This window comes from Aythya marila (assembly GCF_965140915.1).
Source record: "Aythya marila genome assembly, chromosome: 3".
In the NCBI taxonomy this organism is placed as follows: Eukaryota; Metazoa; Chordata; class Aves; order Anseriformes; family Anatidae; genus Aythya; species Aythya marila.
This window is the reverse complement of record NC_139044.1, coordinates 7,634,252-7,660,878: the sequence shown is the minus strand read 5'-3', so window position 1 is coordinate 7,660,878 and position 26,627 is coordinate 7,634,252. Positions and strand designations below refer to the sequence as shown.

General features: G+C 44.7%; 1 protein-coding gene across 2 annotated transcripts in view; it reads left to right on the top strand.

Moving 5' to 3' along the window:
* Positions 1-26,627, top strand: part of SPTBN1 (spectrin beta, non-erythrocytic 1) — a 135,843-nt gene that overhangs the window by 20,293 nt on the left and 88,923 nt on the right. For both annotated transcript variants that reach the window (XM_082755763.1, XM_082755762.1), the window contains exon 2: positions 20,424-20,620. In XM_082755763.1, the coding sequence (XP_082611889.1) occupies positions 20,473-20,620 (148 nt within the window). In that variant the 5' untranslated portion in view covers positions 20,424-20,472. The remainder of the gene's footprint in view (positions 1-20,423; positions 20,621-26,627) is intronic.

Genomic DNA, 26,627 nt, shown 5'->3' with positions numbered 1-26,627 from the left:
TTGAAAGACTTTGCTGGTTTGTTTCTGTGTGAGTTTGGGTAAGCTGTAAGCTGTCCCTTCTAAATGCTGGAGGACTGCAAGTAACGTTATTGCAGTGTGATAAAAATAAAGCCTGAATTTTGCAGGTAACCTTCTCTTTTGGTGTCTTTCCAAAACCAGAATGATGCAGTGACATACGTCCTTGTGGGTTACAAAGCATGCTAATGTGGCTGCTGCTCTACCGGCAGCTCCTGATTGAGCGAAGGAAACTCCAAACGATGCAGGGTTGCGAGCGGTAACGCATGGCTGCGTGAATCCTGTGCTGATCTGCAGCTACCTCCTTCTGCACGTAGGTGTGACTGGCTGTTAGAGGCAGGGAATAGGTGGATTGTCATGATTTGGAAATCCCGTGCCTGCTGAGGGCTCTCTAGGAGGGAAGCAGACCTCCCTTTAGAGGCAGAGCTCACAGAGGCTCTAGCCTCTGCAGTGGGCTGCAGCCCCTGCCCTTGAGTAGTGCAGAGCAGCCTGCGGGAGGGAGGATGCTCAGGACTGAGCATGACTCAGATGTCTGTGGGACTCGCGGCTGCTGTTGGTGAGCTGCTGGCATTGCGCCCCAGCTCTGCACTCCTGCACTATGGCTGCCTTGCCTCCGAGGGTCTGCACGCCCAGCCTCCGGTGTGGTGTGTGCCAGTGTACCCCTACGGCCTGGGGACTGGAATTCTGGCACGGGGGCTGTCATTATAGGCAGCAGAGATACAGCCTGTGTTCAGCATTGCCTTCCCAAGGGAACTGGATTGCAAGGCTTTTTCCTGAGATGCCTGTTTGATAAAGAAGCCAGGGACAATCTAAAAATTCTGCACTTTTATGTATTCAGTGCCATTACTGCACTGTACCTCTCACCCACCTCCTTCTCCTAGCCTCCGTTTGATTTTCTTTCTTTCTTTCTTTCTTTCTTTCTTTCTTTCTTTCTTTCTTTCTTTCTTTCTTTCTTTCTTTCTTTCTTTCTTTCTTTCTTTCTTTCTTTCTTTCTTTCTTTCTTTCTTTCTTTCTTTCTTTCTTTCTTTCTTTCTTTCTTTCTTTCTTTCTTTCTTTCTTTCTTTCTTTCTTTCTTTCTTTCTTTCTTTCTTTCTTTCTTTCTTTCTTTCTTTCTTTCTTTCTTTCTTTCTTTCTTTCTTTCTTTCTTTCAAAAACAACACCTTTGCTTGCATTTGCTTTATGCAGAGAGATTGCTGTTCTCAAGACAGCTGAGCCTGATGTGCAGTGCTAAGGCAAGGCAAACTGTAGTCATTCGGAAATAAAATGGCTGAATCACTGTATGGTGAGGCACTGTGTTAAGATGGAGTCAAGCAAGCAGATCACTCAGGAAATGAGGGGGCAATTTTGCTGCCACTATTGAAGTGGAGGCCTCTCTGTACATTGCATTGATATCAATGTCATCAGGAAGAGAAACCTTCTAAAGAACGTTTCACCTTCAGTGCTTCATTTGGTCCTGCCCGTGGTAACAAACATCGCACAAATGGAAGCTAAAAGCAGGATCCTTAGGAAAAGAAAGGGTGAAGTAGTGACCGAAGGCCTGTTTTGACCTCTTACTATCTTCACAGCACGTTTTCTAAAGCAGAGTACAATAATTGAAAAGCTGGCACGGTGTAATCCTGAGGTTTATATTAAAGCTTCTTACTAGTGCATCATGCAATTCAAAGCACTCCATTAATATATTTGCTTTGAGAGATGTACACGTCCAGACGTTTTCTGGTTTTACTATTCCAAATTAGGGTGCTTTAATTACTGCTGACCTGATTTGAATATGGGCTTGACTGATTTCATTTAAATTATTGATTGCAGTGTGCTGGATTGGCCACATTTTTGTTTTCTGCCAGTAACAGCTACTCTCCTCACTCAGATCTGAGTGGTTGGATCTCACTTTTTCCATGATGCCTGAAGAAAGAGCTTTAACACGCGTTCTGGGAGGAGGAGGAGGGAATTTGCCCACCTGGGGATCCAGGAGTGCCTCCTGTTCAGGCCGATCCAGGGCCGTGTAGGTGATGTGTTGCTAGCAAGGGGGCTCTCTGTGTCAGCTGGGACTGCAATGCTCCAGGCACCTCGCTGTGCTGCTGCCTTTGCTGCATGCAGCCATTTGGGCTGAGCCAGGGAAGGATCAACTGCACTGCTTTGTAATGCTTCTGAAACGCTACATCTATAACAAAACACGTAGGCTGGCTGGAAGCTTCATGTGGGTTACCTTTTCGGGCCAGCCATGTGCAAGTCACTGTTTGAGATGGTGTTTCTCTGGCAGCTGCAGGTGCCCACGAGCATCTGGTGCTGTGGCTGTTTGCCCATCCTGTGCCTGTCCCCATCCCTTTGCCACCGAGGGATGTGGGACCGATCGGGTGTCCTTCCACTTGTGCTTCCACATGCCATTTCTGCTGTTCCTGTGAGCAGGGGACCCGTGTGCGGTGTGCCTGCCCTCGTGCTGGGGGCCCCTGCAGAAGAGGGAGCGAGGGCTCCGGGAGCCAGCGGTGCCCGCACAACTTGTCAGGTCTCTGGGGGCCTGCAGTAGTGGTGCACTTGCACTAATGAGCTGTTCTGCTCTGTTTTTTGTAGTGAGGAGAGTTGGGTGGTTTCCAGCTGCATGCAAGCTCCAATTGTAGCATAAAAACACAGCTGGCTGGGGAGTGGGGAGGGCTGGAACATTTGATCCCGAGTAATTGTTCCATTTAAAAAACGTCAAATGACAGTGAATGTCATTTGAAACAAGTGATAGGGGGGCTCTGTACGGCGTGTTAGGATTTATTCCTAGCAGGAGAAATAGCCCCACCTTTAATACTGTAGAGCCAACGACACTTTGAAATCCTTCAAAAATGAGCTTTCCTGTCCATCCCACCCCCCCTCCCATTTTCTTTTCTTCTCAGCCCTCTTATGTAGAAATGCTTTTAAAGCCTTAAAGTTGCATTTTTGCCTGGAAAGTGAAACAACACTCAGGATTTCCCTAGGGAAACAAAGCTTTTAGAGCCTGAAAAAAACACGGAGAACATTCTCTTCCTGAGGTTTTTCTTCACCCAAGATGGCTGTCTAGAGTGATGTGGGGGAGAAAGAAAAGGCAGGAAGATCTGGAGAGCTGCCAGGACTGTGTAGTAAACAGTCATTAGGTAGAAAATGATCAGGATTAGCACTTTCTGAACTGCTTCAGGGCTGTATTATTTTTTTCTACTGTGAATCTGCAGGTGTAAATCTTAAATATTTGAGAATCGTAGCTTTTATTTCTAAAATGCAGATAAGGCTGCAAAGAATACCCTTTATCTGCAGGCTTTCCTTCATGACCATATCAACCTGTCATACTCAAAAGACCCAGAGAAAAATGAAAAAAGTCTGCCATTGTTATTTTTTAAACAATTATATAGCCTGCTTCTTGTTTTTTTTTTTTAATTATTTATTATTTGTGTATGTGAGGGGCAATATAGTGCTATATCACAGGATAATTCATATAAGTGCCTTGGCAACGTCCAATTCTATGCTCAGATGTCTTGTGTAACAACGGGAGTTACTACCTGGGTTATCTTAGCTATAACTAGTTGTTGTAAACCTGAATGTAATCGCTCAGCTTGAAGGCAGTCAGGAAATATTTGCCCTCTTTTTATCAGACTTTCTGCCTTGCAGCTAGCCAGATTCTGCATCTCCCTGCTGGTGCCCGTGCAATGTAGCCCTTTGGGATATCCCTTTTGATACTGCCCTTTCTCAGGGTTAACATTTAGTCTACTATTTTGTTTCTCTCCATTAATGCAAGAAAATGGTTTAATGGTTGACTTGTTTTGGCTAGGTCCTAAGCACCAAGAACCAGTCTGTGATAATTTCTTCACTTCATCACATCCCTCTCAAGGCAGTCAGGCAATGGAGCTGGTTTGTTGTGGCTGAGCAAGCTGCACAGGTTAGAAGCTGATGGTGCATTATTGTTCTTATGTCATGTTTTATTCCTATTGCAGTTATGTGAACTGTGCTAATACCAAAGGAAGGGCTAGTAAGATCAATATCTGAGGGAAGTGGTCAGTGGCCAGTGAAGTGTCTCTTTGTTACCTTCTTCCTGTATGGGAGTTGGGTCATATACTTCCATAACCTAATACAAAGTCACTGAGGACTTCAGAAATTCAGAGAGAAGGTAGAGGATTTCTTGAGCGAGCCCTGAATACAGGGAGAGTGAATCAAGAACCCAGAGCTACGCTGAAGCTGAATGCTACTAGCTATAAAGACCGTGCTGTAGAGTTTTTGTCCATGGAGGCAGTTGGTCATGTTCACCTGAAGTTAAAAGCAAAACAAAAACACCACACACAAACAAACAAAACCACCACTGATAAATTCAGTGTAATTCTGTTTTTCTGCTTGAGCAGATTTGGGGAGGGGCTGTGCAGGTATTAAGGGAAACAGCGCCATTTCTCCCCGGTTTCTGAGCCGTGTAGTAGAACACCAAAACATTACAGCTCTTACCCACTTGAAAGAAACAAAACTGAACTGGCTGAGGATCTAAGACTATCAGCCCATCTGTTGGGAGGAGTAGAAGGCAGCTTATTGAAGGATACTCAAGGAATGGGGTCAGTATGTAGTGGAACTGTTACCTCACTTTATTTACAAAGGAAGTGGACAGACAGGATAGTCATTTTCTGAAGCAGCAAATGTCTTGACATTCATGGCCAGGCACTTCATGGTGTGAAATGGAGGAGATTTTCTGGAGTTCTTGTCATTTCTGAACCTTTCTTTTTGACACCTGGATTCCCTGGGTGGAAAGGGAAATTGGACAAACAGCACCAATGTACTGCCTTTAGGGGCTCTTTCCCCATGCGTAGTGTGGGGATGGGTGGCTGTACGCAGCTCCAGACCTCTGTCACACCAGTCAGCTGGTCAACAGGGACAAACCCTGTACTCTTCTTATCTGTGTGTAAACAGAGATACTCTATTTTTGAATTTTTTTTTTAAACAAAAGCACAGCTCTGGAATAGATTCTGTCAATCACAATTGTGGATAAGTAGGAAAGACTTCATCTCCATCGACTTTTTTCCAACCCGCCAAATTTACCAGATCGGTGTTTTTTCAGATGGTAGCTGAGTATCTAAATCTGTAGGGAGGTCACAGCCCTTGGACAATCTGTGTTGTGTAAGCCACATCAGCGGAAAGGATGAAATCATTTCTCAGGAAGAGTTTATCAGTGGCTGTGGAAAAAGTGGAGGGAGAAGTCGTCAGGTTGTCCGCCCAAATCCCCGCGTTCTTCAGGCAAGGAGGGGTGGTGGGCTGGGTGCTTCTGGCTTGGCGCAAGAAGCATCGGCCTTTGTGTTCACTGATTTACAGAGAGGTGACCTTTTTCTGTGATTTATCCTCTTTTGTAGATTCGTGGAGAAGAGCCAAGTGAATGTACCTTGTTATGCCATTTTGTGCTGGTGGAAAGAAAGCGCTCACGATGTAATCTGAAATGGCAAAGCCATTACACGTCAGTGACAAAAAATGCCAGTGATTTTCTCCTGATCTTACTTTCATATTATTTACTGTCAGCTGCAGTACTTTGCATGTTCCAAGTACTTTGTGGAATACATTTAATGAAGCGAGGTTCAGAAAGCTGGCTGGGACTGGGCTCCTCCTGCAGGCAGCTTAACCCGAGCACTGGCCTCAGCGAGCGGTGAGTGGCTGTGCAAGGCCTGGAGAAGCAACAGTCCCAGAGAGGTGGAGCAGGCATTGTTTGCCAGGAACTGGAATTGAATGGTGAGGATGAGTGGGTATTTAGCACGGTTTCTTGGAGACGGTGAGGTATTTTATCACTGATTCTAAACACTGGAGGTTCGGGGTGATGTGTCAGGCTTGGGTTTTGTGAAATGAGGTAAGAGTGAAATAGTCTTATGGCTTTCAAAAGTTGCTAGATAGTGAAACAACAGCCAAGATCCTCTTTAAATCTGAAATGACTATAAAGTAGCATGCGTTGAATAATGAAGAGAGATTGCTGTTGAGAGGAGACAAGTGGTGGTCAAAAGTTAATGGTATTTGAATGCGGAACTCTAGAATATTCTTCAAAGATAGTATGCGTAGTCACCATATTAAAAACTCAAAAAGCAAATAAGTGATAAAAACAATATCTAAGGTACTGCCCAGTTGATAGAGCTTGTAGGTCTTTAACATCTGTACGCAATTATTTAGCTTCTCTGGATTTTTCGTCCCCTGTAGTGCACATTTCTCACTATGAACTAATAGTACATAATAATAAAATCTTGGGTGTTTGCCAGCACAAACAGGGTTTTGGCTAAGTTCTGGAGTGTTTGTGGCAGTAAAAAAGCAATGCAGCTGTTGGGTTGGGTACGTGCCAGCCAAGGATCTATTTCCCAGACAAAAAACTCAAATCAGAATGAAGTAATGATGAGATATTTTACATATCGTTGCTTTATGCTGCTTTTCCTCAGCTTCTGCGTGTGGTGACTCTGGGATTTGTAAACAGGGATTGTGTGTTGAGTGTGTGGTAACCACTTGAAACTGAGTAATCGCAGAAGAAATACAATGTATTTGCTTGTGATTTTTTTTCCCGAAGTACTTCAGAAGATTGGGTTTGAGTGTGAAAATACTGTGTAAAGCAACCTTGTTTCCCTGTGAGGTCAGCACAAGGGACCATGAAGCTCTTGGCCCAGATGACAAGGGCATTTTTTCTGTTGTTGCAAAGTGATTTCCATTGCCTCAGTATGCAAAGCTCTGCATGTACATGACGCAGTGTTTACATGCTGCCAGAAGCTGTTTATAACAAGGTGCCAATAACAATAGTTAGATATTTTGAAACAGTTCAATGCCATTGTTCGGCCGTGTTGCCTGTCCTGCCCCGGGCGGTCAGAGCTGTGAGTAGCACTCACCTGGAGCTGGCCAGTTCCCTGGGCCAGGGACCTGAGAGCCCTCCCGCTGCTGGTGTCCAGGGAAGGGCCCATGTGGACTGGATGCTGCCATTGCCAGCACAGCCACAGCTCGGACCTGTCAGCAGCTCCCTCGCCCTGCGGAGCTGTGCTCATGGGGAGCAGCAGCCTGGGGGAGCACGACTGGGGCAAACACGGAGCCAGGGCCTTGCAGAGTCCTTCAGGCTCACGTGGGCAACAATAGCTTGCAGTGTCTGCCACTCAAGAGGCGTTTTGGGTAAAACTTCAATGTCGTGGTCCGGTGTGACACTGTTGCTTTTTATGGAGTTATTTATTAGGCTTTTCTCATGCTGCTCATGAGTACCAGTATTACCTTGAGGTTTTGGGGAAACCTGTTGTGGTCTTTTTACAGCAGCTGAGGCAACTTTGGTGTTCCAGGAGAGCCAGCCCCTTTCACAGGATGTGCAGAAGTGTACGAGGCAGTACTCTAAACACTAGCAAGCTGTCATGAGGAACCTGCAAATAGTCATTGCTATAGCTTATATAAAACAGTATCTCCATCTTGCATGGGACAACATATAAGGGTGTGTACTAAAATACCTACTCCCTGTATTCCCCTCCAAAAGAAACACAAAACAAACAAACAAACCAAAACCTTTAGCGTAGTTGAAACAACAAAGACCCAAAATAATGACCCAAGCTATTTAAGATGTAGCTTTTCTGGGCTATTGCTCCCCATCCATCATCTCATTTCCCAGAGCTTTAAATTCTGGCCCATGTGCTTTTTCCTCCCAGGATACATCTCAAAATGTTTGGTCACAAATGCCCTGAATAACAAATCGACTTAATTTAGATGACATTAAGGCTCTTTAACCCATTTCAAAGGACAGGACCGCACTGGAGACTTACAGGCATGCGTTTAAATTAAGGCGATAATGATAGATATTTCTTTTCCTTGCTTGAAAACTCCTGACAATTTTATCTATGCATCAGATGAAAGTTTAAGGGGAAGGGTTTCTGTTAGTCTTTTCGGGAGTTGGCTGAAAAAAATGTGAAGAATGTAGAAAGGAATTAACAGCTGGTGTCCATTTAAATCTTCAGTGATGGCAGCCACAGGCAGTGTGCTTGCTTTTACCTGTTATCTTCCTCTGGTTAGGACCCACCAAGCCCTGAAAGATTAGCTGAGAATTAAGGAGACCAGTTTGCACACTGTGCCCTTGATGCTTCTGTCCGGAGGCGAAGGAGCGGGTGATGTGATGTGTGTTTCCTTTCCTCTGGGGGGGAGGAGATGGATTTCTCCCTCCTTGTGAACCACTGCTCAATCTGTGTTCGGTTACGTGAATGAGAAATTGTTGTTGGCCTAGTAGAATTAGGCCATCTGCTATTGAGCTCGGTGCTGTGCTTGGATGGCTGCTGACTTTTTCTCTTTTACTGGGAAAGGATGGCTCTTCAAATAGCTTTCAGCCTTTTTTTGCTTCTGCACAGTCAAAAATGTACATATGTGTGGAGGACCTCATCTTGGAGGGGGAATGACAGGAGAGCTTTGCAATGGAGCCCTGCGCTCAGCACTGCGGCAGGTGTGTGCTGGCTGGGGCTGCCTGCCTGCAGAGCTCTGCTTGTGCCTGCGAGGTCTCTGCTGGTGGGAGCACGATGCCTCTAAAGCAGAGGCATGCGTCGTGCACATGTTCCCTCCTTGTCTAGGACCTTCCTGAGGGCACCTGCCATCCCAGCGCCTTGGTGCAGAGAACTGTTCATTTTGTAAAGAGAAGGGAACGTCAGGGACTCAGAGAGAAATGCACTGAAGGATGCTCAATACTCTGGTAGGTTTTTCTCTGTAGAGAGCAAAGGACTGCTTCAGAGGCTCCCAGGGCAACCATGCTGTGGGTACAGCACCCCTTTTCTGGTCTTGAGTGAGGCGTGCAATGACCACCTTGCATTGAAACTGTTGCACTTTGTGATGACTTGCGGGACGACTCCTAGCTTGGCTTTTCAAGTGGGGCACTGGGTGTCAAACTGATCTGCTCTGTTTCTCAATTTGCTGTCTGACCAGTTCTGAGTTATGGAGTATTGTCATCCTGTAAACAGCACTTAAGTCTTGTTGTAATTGCACAAAAGCAAAAGTTGTCCCATTCTTTTGGTAATTCTGGTTTTCTTTTCATTAAAAATTAACAGCTGCAGTCCACGTGGTTCCTATAACACTCTCCAGTGCTGTACTGGGTTTGGCTGACGAGAGGCTAAGCCTTCTGTGATCTTGGCTGTGACCTGGGCTTCAATAGCTGACGGAAATGCTCATTCTGGAGCGGTCTTTGAGCCTCCTCTGGGACCACCATGCTGTCCAAACCCGAGTTCTTTACTAGGCCCATTCCTCATCCCAGCCTTGTGGCAGTGATGAGGCATCTCTGGTTAAAGCAGAGCCAGCGCAGCTAGGGAGGTCTTGGGAACCGCTGGTCCCTGGGCCAAGCTCCAGCAGGAGACCAGGTAGAAGTCATTGTGGCATTGCTGTGGTGTAGCTGGTCCTGCCTTAAGTCTCTTCTTGATGAGAGCCTAGGGGTGTTTGGGCTCGGGGTTGCTCCTTCCTGAGTTGCTGCTGGAGCTCAGTGTGCTACTGAAACCAGCTGTTGCTTCAGCTGTGTTGCCTGCTCTTGTCCTATGAAGTGCATTAACAAAGCTTTCCCTGTTTCTTTCCATAAAATCTGTTTGTTGTTTGTTTGTTTTTTGCTAATCTAAAACCTGCTGGCTGCATAGCAGGTTATTTCTTCCAGGCTGGCCCTTTAAATTGCTTCCATGCTCTGCCTGCCTGGCTGTGAAATACCTCAGATGAACAAAAGCCTACACAACAAAACATCCTCCGCTCCCTAGGCGTCTCCCTGGGTGCGGTTTCCCACTGCTGCTCTGCAGTTTGGAGGCAGAGCCAAAACAGCTCGGTCTCATTCTTCCTGTGCTGGAAGTTATCATCAGACAGCCCTTCACCGCCCCGCATCTCCTAGGAAGGAGGAGGCAGCCTGCATGCCAACCGTCTTGCTGGAATTTCTCCTCCTTGGCTGAGCACAACGGAGCCTGAAAGAAACAGCTCCAGGGAGGTTTGTCTAGGCACACAGCAGCATGCCCTGAGATTGCTGCCCGTTTTTGCATCCTTCCCCTTGGGTGCTCAGCCTCCCCCAGTTGCATCTCCTTCTGGCTGTGTCTCTGCTGGGGGCAGAGGCAGCACCCAGGGGAGCCTCACCTCACAGCCCGTGTGATGGAATTGTTAAACCTTGTTATATTCTTGCTTCATTCCAGTTTGTCAGACATGTCTCAGTGCTTAAGGTGGTCAAAAAGCAATTTTTTGCTGTGCCCCTTTCTTTTTCCATGCACCTTAGCTACACAGTGTTCCAGGAGCTGGGCAGCTGCACTGGAAAATAGCACTTTCTATTCTCTGGACAGACTCTCCTTGGTCTGTGCTCCTGACCTGCCGTCACGAAGTCAACTATGCACATTTATTAACTGTCAAAGAAGTTGGAAGCTATATTAATAACAAGGTTAGGAAGGGTGGGGTGGAGAACTAGAGAGGGCAAATAGAAGTGCAGGAGAGCCAGCAGCCGGCTGGCTGGATCCTTAGCCCTGTTTACTTGGCAGCCCTCCTCCTGTAAGGAGGTCAGAGCTATCGCATCTCAGGTTGCCAGAGAGAGGCTGCAGGAGGAGGAATGTGCTCGTGGATGTCATTGTGTTGATCCACTGCAGCCAGCTCTTAGTTAGCTTTTGCGTATGCACATTTCAAAGGCAGGCTCAGTTGTCCTCTCATTGCAGGTGTTCTCTTATCAGAAATAAATGTAATTTGTAGCCATTGCTTCTCTATAAGACTCACTTGGTAGGAGCAGGAGGTGAGGCAGAACCTCCAATTGTGGCTTTATCAGTAAGACACTTTGCATGACATCTCCGGTCCCTCTCCCTTCCCCAGAACTTGTCTGGAGCTCTATTTGTTTGGTTTACTATAACAGATGTAAACTTAGAACTGTTTATTACATGGTACAGACAAGCAATTGCAATTTTTATTGAAAGATCAAGTCATTTAATTTCCTTTTTCCCCTAAGGACTATTTCACTTTAGCTTACAGGCTGTAGCTGCTTCGGGGCAGTGTCTGTGATGCCCCTCGGCAGCCCGGCCAGCCAGCTCCCACCTGGCACTGCCAGTTTGCTGCAGCGCTGGGCTGGAGCGCTGTCAAAGCAAACAGGGATGCAGCCGAGGGCATTCGGGTTGTCTGGGACCTCCTGCCAAGTTAGGGTCATGGTGAGGGTCACCATGGTAAGGTTTGTCTGCTCTTCTCCGGGCACAGACAGCGAGCCAAAGAAGAACCAGGAGTCTGACAGCCTTCAGGAAGGGGGAGTGTCTTGTCTTGTGCTTGTTGTTGTTGTTGTTGTTGTTTTTTTTTTTTTTTTTGTTTGTTTTTCTTTCTTTTTGACTGACACAGAGCTGGCTTCCAAAGCTCTGCTCTCTTCTTTGGGTTCTGGGTCATGAGAGAGTAGGGACCAGAAAAACTCCTTTCTGAGGGTAACTGATTTTTCAGTGGAACTCTAATCTGCACAAACACTTGAAAAATACTAAAAAGGACTCCATTTTGTTCCAGTGAAGTAAAAGGTAAATATCGCTGTAGGCAATTGCTCTCTATTTTCACATTCTTTTGATGAAGGTCAACACCCAGATAGCTCTAGAACATGGTAATACTAAATATTGTCCTTCGAAGTCTCAGTGACCACTAGGCTCACTGGGAAGAAGGAATTTTCTCTGGAAGTTTCTCTGGAAGCCTCCTGACACTGGTGAAAGACGTAAGCTTTCGCTTCTGCCAGACTGTGAAGCAAGATGTTCCAGGTGCCCTCCTTCAGATTAAGGATCCAGCGTACTCATGGATGAATGCTTTCAGCTGGATTCTTCAGAGGTATTTGGAAAATGCACCTTTGCTCTGCTGCTTGAGGATGGAGAAGGGCCAAATGCAGAGGCTTTTAACAAACTACAAGGCTGTTCAAAGTCTGAATGCTCCTTTGAAACAAGGCCCCATCTCTGTGGTATGTCACTAAAAATCTGCCAGGGTAGGTGTCCATCTATAAATATGGAGCTGATGGATTTCTGAGCATATTTTCACTTCCTTGCCTCTTCCATTATGACTGTGAAGCAACTGAATTGTTTCAAAGCTGAAGTGTGTACCAGAATAAATGTTATCTTGACAGTGAGAGCATACGTAAAGAAGGGCCTTCCTGTAGTTCCAAAGGGACTGAGCTGGCCCCTGCAGCTTGCATGACTAACCCCAGTTGATTTCACCTACTTGATTTAATTCTACTTACAAATACAAGCATCCCTTATGATGTATGTCATGAGCATACTGTTATTCCAGTCTACTTCCTTTTTAAACTGTATTAGCTCACCCCCACCACCACTAGGTTTAAGAACGTGAGCTGTAGAAGTTGAGGGGCTGTTGGCCTGCTGACAACCCCATACCTCAGAAAACTACAGGCATGCCAACTGCTTGTTGCAAATAACCCCGTGTGCGGTCAGTGCCCACAGGTGCACAAACACGTGTTTCTTGTCTTGTAAAGCTCTGGCGACAGCGAGGTCACAGTTCTGGTCACTGTCCAGAATAGGGTCCCCAGATCCGCAGCTCGTTGTTCACTTCCAGTTTCAAAGGAACCAGCTGCGTTTGCTTTTGGATGGTCAAACATCAGAACAAGTCTGCAAAGTTATGCTAACAGATTTGTTAGATTTGTTTAAAACTTGTAAGATGGCACTTGTATTCTACTTCACAGGAATATATTCTTTGGGCCTAGGGTTTTTAACAGGTACCTTCTGGGTGTGCTTTATCGGGACATATTACCCTACACAGCAATGCAGCCTTTTTTCAAAATGGGTGCAAGAAGACACTGCCTGGGATGTACACACTGGGAAATGATAGATGCAGGAATGGAGCTGGGGTGAAAAACTGTAGAGCAGAGGAGATGAGCTGGTCCCCCCCGGTTCTTTTTCCAGGTGAGTTGTTTGCATGGAAGAAGGGCGCTCTCAGATGCATCTCACCAGGCTGCCCTTGAGAGACACCCCACAGGAGATTCAGAAAGTGTTTTTTTTAAAGCAGTGGATGTTGGTTTAGGGCTGCACAGGCTGAAAACCTTGGGAATTTCCTTTTTGACTTAATTAGGAGCAGAAAACAGGGTGACAGGGTTTTAAAAAACACCCAGCTGATGTTTCATGAGACAGTTCTGGATGCTGAGTTGCATCTTTTCTGGCCACCTGGTGCCTTGGGGTGGCTTGTCAGAGCGAGTGAAGCTGTATGTAACCTGTGGGCCTCTCTCGAGCAGCCATGGGCTAGCTTGTGATGTACGTAGCTGAGCTGAACTGTACTCTTACAATACTAAATGGCGTTTGGCCCTGACTTAATTTGTGGAAAGAGTGTTCAAGGAAAACTGTAAATCCACAAGGAAAGAGGTTGAGTGCTCTGTTTTACTAGAAAACTTAATAGGGATATGGCATTCTTTAACCTTTGGATGAGCCCTTGCATTATGTGGAGTTTTATCAACACAATCCTTACCCGTGCTTTGTGTGTAACTTGATGTGAACTGCACCACCATCCCGTGTGTCTGGCTCCCTGTACATTTTCCCTTTCAGAGATGTGGAAGGATGTTGCTTGCTGCAAGTGTGACGAGTGGCTGATAAGCAGAGTGCTCCCCGCCTCGCTCCCCAGAGCAGCCTGACAAAATGCCTTCTGCTTCCACATTCTTCAAGTGATGAGGGGAAGAGGAAGGGCACTCCCAAAAGGGATTTGGTGCTTACTCCACCCTGAAGCGTAATGTGTGGTAGTGCTCTGTTTGGCTTGATTGCACATTCCTCTTCACTAACTTCTTTCAAAAAACTGTCACTACCTAAAACGTCCCATTTTTTTCTGGTTTGCGTACAATTGGCAGAGGGTCACGGGCTTCTCTAGAGGGCAGCTCAGAGACCAAGTCTCATGTGAGCTTCCCTGTGGGGAAGTGAGGGAGTGCTGAGCATTTCCACCCTGCGACTCCTACCAAGTGCCTGGGCTGAGGCGACACCGATCTCGGGCTTCCCTGAAGGCTGAAATTGTAGCCTACAGCACAGACAGAATCCACGTTTATGAAGACTAGAAGATTGTAATGGTCCTGGCTAGAATTGAATATTTTGAAATGGAAATTGGGTGCAAGTCTATGGAATAACTTCCTTTCAGTCATTATTGCTTGCTCAGTGCTCCTGGCAAGGTGCTTGGCTGCGAGCGCTGCGTTTGCCAAATCTTTGTGCTTTGCAGTCCCTGTACTGTGCATTGCACATGTTGGTCGTAGGTGCATAACAGTCGCCCCTGCTGAAAGCATTTGGGTTGCCTGCACTCAGTGAGCTGTATTTTTGTTTATAGCGAACAGTGTGAACACTTTTTGAAGTTGCTTGAATGCTCAAGTAATGAGTACCAGTCCCCCAGCTAGTGTTGCGTCCCAGGGACTTCAGAGGAAAAATGAGAGCTTGTAAACTGCTCTGAACTCCCAGTTTGATGGCTTTCAAATGATGGGTTATTTAGGATGTGGGAAGTAGATCTCACTCATGCGAAGGACAGGCTGCATGATTGTAATGACCTTTGTGCACTTTTCCAGCCTGTATTGGGAATAAAGAGGCTTCAGTCTTGCTATGTTTGCGCATTCCTGAAGTGTCTGTGCCCTACACACTGATTGTGGCATTTGACTCCCTGGTAGCACAGCCTGTCCACCCCTTTCCTGTGACCTTTTTGGGGTGCTTTCAGCTCCCAGCCTCCACAACCCAGAGTGTGCACAGCCAGAGGAGGCAGCATCAGTCAGTGGGTTGACGTGGGGAGCGGGCAGGAAAGCAGAGACAAAATTTGTAAAGCACTTTTGGGTTGCAAAATGCAGCAACACCTTGGTTCTGTTTGTTGATGGAAAGATGAGACTGGGAGCCAGACACTGCATGCAAGAAACAGAGGATGTTGTAGGGGAATGAAAGCCTTGCCACGTTAGTACCTTTATTATTTTACAATTGGATTAGCAGCAGTTGAACCATCAAATGTCAGCAGTTGTGTTACTCACACCACGCTGTCCGGATGGGAGGCTGCTCTCCCCTGTGTGCTGCAGCTCATGTAACATGAAGTAGTTGTCTCTGGGCCGAGTGTGAGGGCAGGATGCGCACTGAGACATGTTTTCCAGTCTTCCAAAGGTTTGCACAAATAACTTTTTCGGCTTGTGTGTTCTGTAGAGTTCCAAGCTTCTGACTCTTTATTTTTAAAATGCTTGCAGGATTTGCTTTGCTGGGGGTGGGGTGGGGTGTTGAGCATGTGTCATTTTGCACCCAGCCATAAGCTTCTCCTAAGGGGCCCCTGTATCCGGCTGGCCAGTTCTCCTCTCTGTAGAAGTTAAGGTGAGTCTCACCCAGCTGTGGGGATGAGATGCATCTGATTCTCAAGAGTTCAGAGGACTTCCCGGATCCTCCAGAATAAATATGGGATTCAAAATGACATTTTAGAAACATGTGCTCCCTGTTGAGCTGCTGTTAAGAGGGAGCTGAATATTACTGAGAATAAACCCAAACTCCAATTACATCTTAACTAGATTTTCTTCCTTTTAATAATAATAAGTCCTTTAAGTGAATTTGTTGCTTAAGAGCTGGACTGATTACCTAGTGTGAGTCATCAGTAGGAGAAGAGCAGTACAGACCACGAGTGGAAGCATCTGGCGGTGGTCCTGCACAAAGGGTAACTGAATTGATCCTCTGTTTGTCCAGCCTTGGTTTTGCAGAGGACTACAGGAATGGAGGCAACAAGAGGAGAGAGCCCTTGGCTTCACTGCAGTGGTTGTGCTTATAGTTGTTTCTGGCCCCATGTGGTCTAGGAACCTCGAGATGCAAGTGTCTGTGTCCTGTTTTCAGCCCTCCCAGCCATTCAGTCGGGTGTAGTTCACATTAGCTCTCAGGGAAACTGCGATCAGTTGAACTGTGCGTTAGCTGAGGGATAGGCTATTTACAGAAGTAATGAGACCATTTGGGATTGCTATGCAAATTTTGCTTAATCATAACATCGTAAAACCTCTTGACAATCCTTAGGTAGTAAGAGTAACGTGAAACTAACAACAGGTTAGAGCATCGAACAGGAGAAGAGTAACTTGAAAAAATAATGTTTACTTTAAATATAAATGCAACTATTAAGAAGTAATTCCAGATGTTTAGTTATGGCAGGAGTTTAGTGATTATAGTCTTAGCCCATTTGTGAATTACATTATCGCATTTGAAAGTAGCCAGTGAATTTTTTAAAAATGAATTCATTCTTCAGATGGCCTGAATAGAACTGTTTGTTTTCTATTATCTGAGAAACAAATGGAGCAGAATCTGGTTTATTTATGAAAGTAAATACAAAAGGTCTGACCCTTGGATATTGCCTTTGAAAACCGAGAAAATGCTTTTCCTGGTAGCTGATTCTTCTTGAAGCCATTTATTCTTTTTGAAGATAACGCCAACCTCTCCACCCCGAAATTATGCAATATATTTTAAAGAATGCTTTGAAATGGTTTCATCTCTTTATTCTCATGCGGTCTTCTGCTATTGTATCAGCTCTGCAGAAAGCAATAATGTGTTACATTTTACCAATGAAGATAGAAGGTTTCAAAGTTACAAAACCTTTTTTTTACCCATCCTGACAAGTCTGTCCCAAGTATTTTGGGGATGGGAGCAATAGCCTGCTACTTTCTAGTTCACCTCGGTGCTTGCTTGTTCCTGTAATTGCCTGCTACTGGCTCCCAGGCCTCGCTGCATTCAGTGTGGGCATGGAATTTTAGGAGGATGTGGACTGGGTGAGAAACTGCAGTGCCCATTTTCTGTTTTTAAGCCCTGTCTAAAGGGCACTTAGAGTCTACGTGCAAATTGTAATGAAGCTGGGACCAGCCACCCTAAAAAGTCTTGTTATCAGTATGCTTGTCATCTTCATGTTCTGAGCACGGGTTGGTTTGGAGCCCTCTCTATTAAGACTGCTCAGGATGCTGACAGCTGAAATTCACGTTACATTTGGCTCTCCACAAAAAGACATTGTTCCTTTATTAGATTGCTGTTTCAGCTTAAAGCCCAGGATGATTAAATTGCAAAGGTTGTTTTCCTGCTGGAGCCCAAGCTTTCTTCTGTCTGAGTGCTTTTTGCCTGTGCTTCATCCTCTGTAGTGATTTCTTGCAAGGGAGGCAGTGGGTGCTTTGCGCATGAGTGGAGTGCGCTGCAGTAAGCGAGCGGGGAACAATGCAGCCCTCTCCCCATGCCGTGCTGACTGCGCAGTTAGGAAAACAAGGCCGTGCTCACAAAGGACTTGTCGAGATCATCAAGCAGTGGAAGCCCAACCAAATAAAATTACAGAATTACAGAATCACAGAATTTCTAGGTTGGAAGAGACCTCAACATCATCGAGTCCAACCTCTGACCTAACGCTAACAGTCCCCACTAAACCATATCCCTAAGCTAATTTACGGTAGTGAGCAGCAATTACATGTGTCAGGCTAAAAATAAATATGTATATGTTACTCGTATGCATTTGTTACATACATATGGCTTTTTAACCTATGTCTTTCAAATGCAGGGCTAATTTTGTGGGTGGCCGATCACACCTGAGGTTATTAACTCAGCTACATCAAGAACTCCAGAAAAACTGTCAAGCATTTCTACCTTATGCTCTGGGCAGTTGCAGGTAGTGGTGCTGTTTCCATTTGTCAGATAGGGATATCCATAATTTAGAAACAAGACTTGCAATTCTAACTCAGCGCATCTGCAAGAGCTGCACTTCTGCAGTGAGAAGCAGGAAGGTTTCTACTGGAGCTGCTGGTTCTCTCCCCATGCTGCTCCCCAAGGTGTTGGGGCTTGGGCTAGGCAGGAGCTGCAGCGGGGCTTTGGGAAGAATGGTTTTCAACATGGGCTTAAGGCTGTGACTGCATGTTATGCAGTTAGCTCTTACTTTGGAAGAGGGCACAGCAGTTTATTTACAGTTAGGGTTCAGTTGTGGTATCTTCATCTCATCCTAGCAGTGCTTTGCTGCAAGGTAGTTATTTTTATCACTGCAGTGTGTCTCTCTTAACCTCTCGTGGCTGTGTTGTTGTGTTGGAATCCTAGAAAAGAGGACTTGGTGTCAGCCAGTGAAACGGGCATTTCTTTTAATTCAACAGCCTTACAGGACCAGAGCTAAGGTCACATTTTCTAGCCCTATAGGTTTGAGCTATCAGGTTCATTTCATGCCCATTTAATTAGATATTGCTTGTGTAGTGCTCAAGAAGGGGAAGGGAAGAAATAAAGCACAACTTACAGTTGAATTTAGTCTGGATCCAGTTGTGTGTAGATCTGAATGCAGGTGATACAGAAATAAATGAAATTGGATGGCTTGCAGTATCTATGCTAAACAAGCATATGGCTGCACCCAGATTTTAGGGTTATTGCTTTTATTTTTGTAGTATGAGCCGCTGCTTTTCCAGCAGCACGTTTCCTCTTCTGTTGGGCAATTAGGAATGCAGACAGATGAGAAGATTGAACCTGGTGCTGTGTAACAGTCGGATTCTACTTGTTGTTTATAGCAGGGTTACTCTGTGGATTTAATGGGAATTAACCCTGATTCTTGCCTCTGTACAGGAGTCAATGGGAGGCTTTTGTCTGGGCTTGAGACTAGATCAGGATCAGCCTGTGATTGCTGTGCAGAAATGCTCCTTGCTGTGTGCTGCTGGGATCTAGTCCTTGCCTCCTTCCTTGCATATCAGATGATCTTGGGGATCTTTTCCAGCCTTAACAATTCTGTGGTTCTATGATATCGTTTTGATTATCAGTAGTGGCAGAAGCCCTTCGGGGTTGTTCAGCCTCAAAAGCGCCCATGGTCAGAGCTCCTCCTGGAGGATGTCAGCCCGGGCACGGAAGGTGAAGGAGGATCATTTCAAAGACCTTTCCCAGAGTAGGTTTTTCCATATTCTGTCATTTATGTGGCAGCTTACCATAGCTAAAGCGATTTCTTCCCACCTTCTGTAAAGGTTAAATAGCTCACAAGCAGGCTTCAGCAGCAGCTGCTTATCTGACAGCCATGGATGGGGCTCGTTTGCCATTTCTGTGCAAAGTGAAGGGATTACTTAGCAAGTAAATACCGGAAGCAACTTCTCATACGTGGTAGGGAACAGGAGAAAATCAACCCAGCTCTTTATCCCAGGGCTGTCTGGAAAAGTCATGCCTCTGAGCAGGGGCAGTAAATACGTTTTATTTTTTGTTGTTTTTTTTTTTTTTTTTTCCTCTGTGGGCTGGATTTATGTCAGCTGCAGAATATCAGCAGTTTTTGGCATGAGTCTGGGCCTGGGAAAGCCATCAGTAGCAGGCGTTGTCGCAGCCCGCAGTGGGGCGGCTGAGGCGAGCGCTGTTCCCTGGGGTCAGCAGGTGGCACCAAGTGGCTGCGGGACCTGCCTGCGGGCCTTGGGACCTGCAGCTGCGCCCTGGCTGGGGACCCCAGCGAGCTCCAGGCGCCCCTTTATCCACTGGGGTGGCCATCTCGCTGGGGTGAGCTCGGCAAGTGGGGACACGTCGCTGCGCCCAGCCCATGCCAGGGTTATGGGCTCAGGGGAAGTGCGGGGCTGGCTCTGCAGCTGGTGCTGGGCTGAAAGGCGCAGCAAGGAGCCCCACGCTCCGACCTGGTGCCGGTTTGGCTATTTTTGTCATCGCAGGGACAACTTCAGGAGAGAGAGCAGAAGGAAAGAAACAGCTTAGCAGCCATTTATAACCTCTCTCTCTTCCCGTAGAGGAGGTGTTAGGCTCTTTTATACTTACCCTGCAGATAAGTGCATGCAAAGTCTAATTAGAAACCAGTATGCATATGCTGCCGGTGTCCTGCTGCCTGAAGAGGAGACCCTCATGTAACGAGTTGCGTTGGTGGGCTACCGCTTCGTCGCTAGGGAGAGCTCAGAGCGATGCACCAATTGGCGTATTTAGCTGGATGAGCTCATCAAAATATTCCCAGGACCAGTCACACAGTCAGTGTATGTATGAAAAAAAGAAACGTTTCTTCAGATCTATGTTAAAAGGTTTCTGCTGGTCAAACACTTCTGTGACTTCTTAAGCGTTTACATTTTTTCATCGGAATTTGCACCATTTTGTAAAGGTGTCAAGGCTTTCTTTGCCTGTCAGGTTTTTCTTAGCTGTCTTACCACGGGTCCATATGCTTTAGTCAACATTCAGAGATCTACTTAACAGACAGACTGCTTTTGAAAACAACAATTATGGAAGCGTTTTACTGCACCGTTTCATTTTCATCCTGTAGAGCTGAGCGTGACAATTCTGCATATGTGTATGCAGCAAAACATTGGTATTTAAGTCTTGTTTTTGTAAAGTCCTTTTTTTTTTTTTTTTTTTTTTTTTTTTTTCCCCTCTTATTCTAAGAGGACCCTGAGCATTCATTTGCTTTCTCAAGGGCTGTTTGGTATCTAATCTGTTCTTGAGCACGCACCTGGGCTTTTACTCAGTCACTGATTTCTTAAAAGTCTTGAGCTGTAACTTTACTACTTATTTCCAATATATGTATGTTGTTTAAACCCACTATGTTAAATATTTTTTTTTCAGAGGATTTTAAGAAGAGTCTGATGCTGAGAATAGATTAAGAAGAATCAGGATGACGACAACAGTAGCGACAGATTACGACAATATTGAAATCCAACAGCAGTACAGTGATGTCAACAACCGCTGGGATGTTGATGACTGGGACAATGAAAATAGTTCTGCCCGCCTGTTTGAGCGATCCCGCATCAAGGCCCTAGCTGGTAAGTACCTATCACACAGGCAAAACACTGGGACTGCATGTAGGTGGTAGCATGGGATACTGTCTGTCTTCAGTGCCTTTACCCTGTCAGTCAACTGGAGCTGAAATTTTCCTGAGGTCAAATGCAGTTTGACTGAACACTTTTTGAGATTTGTTCCTCCGTTGACATCAGTGGGACATGATGGTCTCACATTGCTTTGCAGGATGTGCTTATATATGACATTTCACAAAACCTGATGGCTTGGATTAACTTTGAAGACTCTGTTGGTGTAAGCACAGGGGGGCAGACATTTCATCCATATTTTATTTTTTCTTAATTATAAGGTTGCACTGACTCTTTCTCCCTCCTTTTTTGCATGTGTGTGTGTGTGAGGGTGAAAACGTGTTTTACTATTATCCCTCAGCAGTACCTTAGGTATAAAAACAAGACAGATACAGGTATCCTTTAATTACATTTTCATCTGCTTGGGTTAAAATACTACATTGACATGTTGGAAAGACAGTGGTATGGAGAAGCTACAAATATTAACATTTTGAATCAGAGACTCAGATCTTGACTGTGGTTGAAAAATTATTTCAGATGCAGATTCTTGAAAGAGCATCTGCTCAGGCAGAACCTTCTGGAGACTTGATCGCAGCAAAGGAATTTCTTTGGAGAGTATCCCAGTTCTTTGGGGTATATAACCAAAGCTGCTTTAAATTGATTTCCTTTCAAAATAAAGGACAAGATAACGAATTCTTGAACAAATGAGACCAAAACCAAAATTCTCATTTTAAGCTATTGAGACTGACCGATTTAAGCAATGTTGCATGGAAGTAGCTGCAGGTAAGTTACAGGCTTCCTATGCATCCAGTGCTGCTTAGCCCTAGAATTGGCTGCACAGTACAAATATTAGTCAGTGGAGAGCAAGAATAAAATGTTTTTAAAAAAACAACTAAAACCTCTTTCAAATAATAATTGTCTACTTAGTTGATGGACGCTTGCTGCAGGTTAAAATATATACATTAAAGAACTTGAAATTTTTCAAATGAATTGACACTAACTTATTTGAAACTGTGGAAAAGGGGGTGCTAGAAAACATGTTTAATCTGTTGCCAAAACTACCCTGCTAGATTATACTGGCTGGTAAGTGTAGTGTATGTAAAGTATAAAATTCCTAATGTTCTCTGAAGATGCATGTGGATAATGAGCTGCTCGTTTTTATCCTGAGTGCATTCTTTGTCGAAGGTATTGGTATCCTTTCAGCCACACCTTTATGACTGCAGTGATACGACAGAGTTAACACTAACTTTCTGTGGCCACAGCTGACAACCTTGCTCTGCTTGCATATGTTAATATAACCTTCTGGGTGTCAAAATTGCTGATGGAGAAGGTAGCAGTAACTATTCCATTTTCCTATTACCTTTCCAAATAGATTACTTGAAATGTTACTTCTAGCCAACAACATTGATTGTGTTCAGAAGGTGCATGTGTTTTGTTATAATGATAAATATGTCCTTCTCATGTAAGAGATTTCTGGCACCTTTGAAATGAGTTTTTTAAATATTTCACTGTAGAAATAAATTTAGAATTCTAGAGCGACACGCTTGATTTATTGGTCTCATCAGATATTAACCATTTTGGTTGTGTTCACATTGTTTTGATGGGTGATGATGTTAGTTCCCAGATTTGTAAAAAAAAAAAATCAGGAGGATAACAAAATTCTGCTTTAAAATATCTTCATTTGGAGGGGTTCAGAATATCTCAGCAGTCCTGTAATGGAGGAATTGGTAGATGGAGAAAGGTAGTATTTAGTAAATAATGCTGAAACTACAGATTTTTCTGAAGTAGCAGAGCTTCTGTAGTACATGCTGTCTTGTGCTGAGTTACATTCTCATCAGCAGAGAAATTAAATTTGACTAGGTCTGCTTTTGCTTAAAACATTTTCCTATTGCATATTAAAGGCTGAACATTAACCAAATTTGTTTATGCAGCAAGGAGATTATGTCATGTCCTCTCAGTTCTGAGGCATTGCCCTGCAAAGCAATTTTTATGCATTCTGTAAATGATTTCCTGACTCTTCATGGTACCATGCCCACATTCCTGACCTCTGAACAAAATGCCTCAGTAGCGTGGGACATACTGTAAGCACGGAAAACAGCTCAAAATATGCTGAGCTTTCCACTATTGAAATTTTAGTTACGGGGACAGTTTTAAACCCGACATTTTATAACAAGTTGAAGCAGGTTTATTAAATTTACTATACTGAGACAAAGGTATCATCTGCTTAATCTGTGATTCTGATGAGGCTGACTGAGCTGCAGCATACCCTTTCTCCTCTTAATGCTGCTGTGGGAATGCATTAGATGCAGAACACCTTTACGTGCCAGGCTCAGGGCAGGCTCAGGTTTGGAGCCAAGTAGCAGGGGGATAAAATAGTTCCTGCAGGTGTGCAGAGAGCAGATCGTGTCACCCTTATGAGGCAGGTAACTGTATCGGCTTAATGCAACTGCTTGCAGAAAGGGGGTGGTGAGTAAGGTCTTGATGCCTTTAGAAGACCTGTTAATTATACAGCAGCTCATCACAGAGTGCATTTGTATTACAGGTGAAATGCCTGACCTAGAATGGGGCTGTGCGAAGTGGAGTCAGAAGTAGCTGGTCAGATACATATGTTGGTAGGTTGGTAGAAGCTAGTGCTAGACAAGAAAAATCTTGACCTGAGTTTTTTAGTTTGATCTTGTTTGAGGGGAAGAAATGCATTTTACTCCTGCCAGATTAGCAGACATAGGCTATATTACCTTCCTTGGGTGTGGAACTGCTTTTAATACAAATCTCATTAGCAGGATTCAGGTCCCACATCTCGCCTTCATTGCTCTCAGTTGTTCCACTTAATTTTACAGCAAGCGGAGCTCCACACCTGAGTAATGAATAATAAACATGAAACTCTTACTTCAAGGAGAAGTAATGCAAGGAAAGTTCTTGAATTATTTAGGTAGCCTAAAACAAATACCAATTTCAAAGCAAACCATTTTGCTGAAGATTTGATTCAGAGCCATATTTAAACATTGTCCCAGAGAATTATGTCTTTCTTTTAATTTTTTTTTAAAGCATTTACGTACAATTATTTTAATTTGGCATGTTTCATACCTCTAATTTTCTACTGTTAGTGTTGATAATACTGTGTGCTGCCAAAACTTGGCTGAGCGTGAGCCACTGCTGCAGCACTGCTTGAAATCCTAAACATGATGCATGGAGAGAGGAGCAAAGGGAGGTTTATGTTGCAAATCAGAGGGTATAGTTAAAGACTGAGCCACGATACTCCTGTCGTCGTTCAACATATATTTTCTGATATACTTCCTGGTGGGTAGCCTTTCCTTGCGTCTCCCCCAAAAGGCAGGGACTTCCAGGTGGTTTATAGCTAGGGAAATTGACTCTCAGCCTAGAGCTGGGATAGCGATACTTTCTGTTATTGTGATCTATCAACTGAGACACTCTTCTCCTGAGATATCCTATAATTCAGCTGCCTGTCACAGGATCAAACATGATAATCACTGCCTGAAAGCCCATGTCTGGTACTGTGCACAAAGCCAGACTGGCTGATCTCAGGAGGCACTTCTGGGCTCTAATGTCCCAAATTTGACCGACTGCTCCATTGTTTCCTGGGTGAATTTCACCACTCTCTGAGGCAGAAATAGTCATGTACCATCTTCAGGGCCCAAATTCGTTAAGGAGCAACCAGTCTGCTGTGACTTAGAAGGACAGTGCCTTGTTTCAGGCACCTGCATCTTCCCACATCTCCGAGGCTCAGGGCAGCTGTTTTGGATTGGCCATCTTTGGACAACAGCATTTTTCTTTCCAGAGGTTCTAGATTAATCCCATCCCATGACTGCCTGGGGATGTCCAGCACTTTCAGTATGTCTTCCTTTCATTGAACTGACAAGGTAAACCAAAAGTTTATGAAACACACATGTATGTAGCATTATCTCCTTGTCATAGTACAAAAGGTTTCATAATAAACAGACCCGCACTCACCCCATCTGTAAGATGCATGCTGTTGTGGTCAGAGGGAGAAATGGCATCAGCATTTTATGCTGCCTGACTAACGGCTGGGTATTCAACATGAATCTTGCTGTTGGTGCAAGGGTCTTCTGTCCACATCCTTCAACAACTTGTGAAGTGCCTCTACTGTGAAGTTCCATCTTGTGTTGACTCTAGCTTACTGTCATTCGAATGAAGTTTACTTCCTTTACCTTAAATGGAGAGAAAAGGTTGAAGAGCAGGTAGGCAAGAAGTGGATTCTGTAGCCAGAGTCTGATATTCTGTTCTAGAAAGAATCAGAATGGCCCCATCTTCCAGCAGGAAGGTGAGATGTTTAAAGAGCAGTGCGGGAGGCTGTGGTCAGAATAATCTGTGATCAGAACATCATAATGGAGAAGAGCTCATTTATAGCAGGTATGAGAAATAATAATAGAGAAGCACTAATGTCAGCACAGCGGCTGATAACAGATACTATCAAAGTGGTCAGTATATCATGAATACCAGAATGCTAATGATAGTTTAAGTTTAAACTGAAAAAATTGCCTGGGAACTCAGCTTTCAATCAGAATTCAGATTTGATGAAGGGATATGCAACCAGATTGGTTGTCATTCATGTTGAACTCACTCGCTCTGCAAATGATACGAGAAGAGGGTAACCGATCCTTGCTTTGTAAAGTAAGATACCCCACTGTAGGAAATCATCTTTCACCTGTCCTTGTTCTCCATGGTTCTTTGGAAGGTCTTGCTGGAAGACCAGGTAACTCTACCTGCTCAGTAGAAGCCAAAAAGATATCGTGTTTGTGCAAAATTCTTCATTCACAAATCCTCAAGTGTCGCATTTCGTCCATCAAGGACCATTAGCTAACAAGATTTGCTGTGCAGCGTCTTGGCTAACAGAGCTCTTAGGAAAGCCTGCAGAAACAGTTCAGTTGTTCAGCAGAATTTTTCATGCTCTGTCTGGGACTGTGACATTCAGACGTACCATGCTCACCGGCTCAGCTGCTGTTTTCAGGTAGTATGAGAATTGGCACCTCCAAAACTTCCCCTTTCTTCAGCAAGCTAATTTAGTATTAAAAAATGTTTGGCCTAAGGTCATTCACTTTCCTGCTCACTTATGTTTTGCCCTTTTGTCCTCTGTATTCACCTGAGTGACCAGAAGGTCTGTGACTCAGCTGCCTGGCATACGGATTGAAAATAGTTTCAAAGTTTATAAAATAACAGAGGCATATCTTCTTAGCACAGGGCAGATGAAACTCTGCATTCCATTTCCAGCTCCACCTAGGTGACTGAGCATAGGTCAGGACACTAGCAAGTGTTGTACTTCACTGTGTTTGTGGCCCTCCTACAGGAAAACAGGTAAAGAGACTGCACCGGTAGTGCAGCTTTCCTTAGTTGTTCCTCTTGGCCAGAGAAAAGAGGCTGGTAATTCATGCTAGTAAATTGGCTTCTCCAGAGTAGGAAGGGAAAATCATTGAAATTGTTACTGAAGTTAGGATACCACAAAGTTTCCTCTTCAGTATAGAGCAGTGCCTGTTTCTTGATGATAAAAAAGGAGAAGAAAGTCTGTGCTGGGTACTGTATGTGGGGTTAATTAGCCCTTTTGGCCCTGGTACTTGAGCTGTTCCCATGAGAGCACCAGTATGGAAAGTCAGGCGAAGAACTGCCCCAGAAGCCAAAAGGAAGGTCCTGCTGGTAGGATTTTTGAGGTATAATGTACTTTTGGGTCCCTGTTGTCTAACTTATTTCTTCTAGCAAAATTTTTACTGCTCCAACCAGAGTATACGGAAAGAAGCATTCTGCACAGTCAGAATGAAGTTTCAGGTCTCAAGTTAATTAAATGTTTATAAACATCTAATACCTGAGGTGTCTGGGACGTGAAAACCAGTTTTGTAATTTCAGTAACAAGTGTTTAAGGACAAAGAAATCTGCAGCGTATTGATGCTTGTAAATAGCGTGGAGGCAAATGGAGATCAAGTCTGAAGGGCATGTG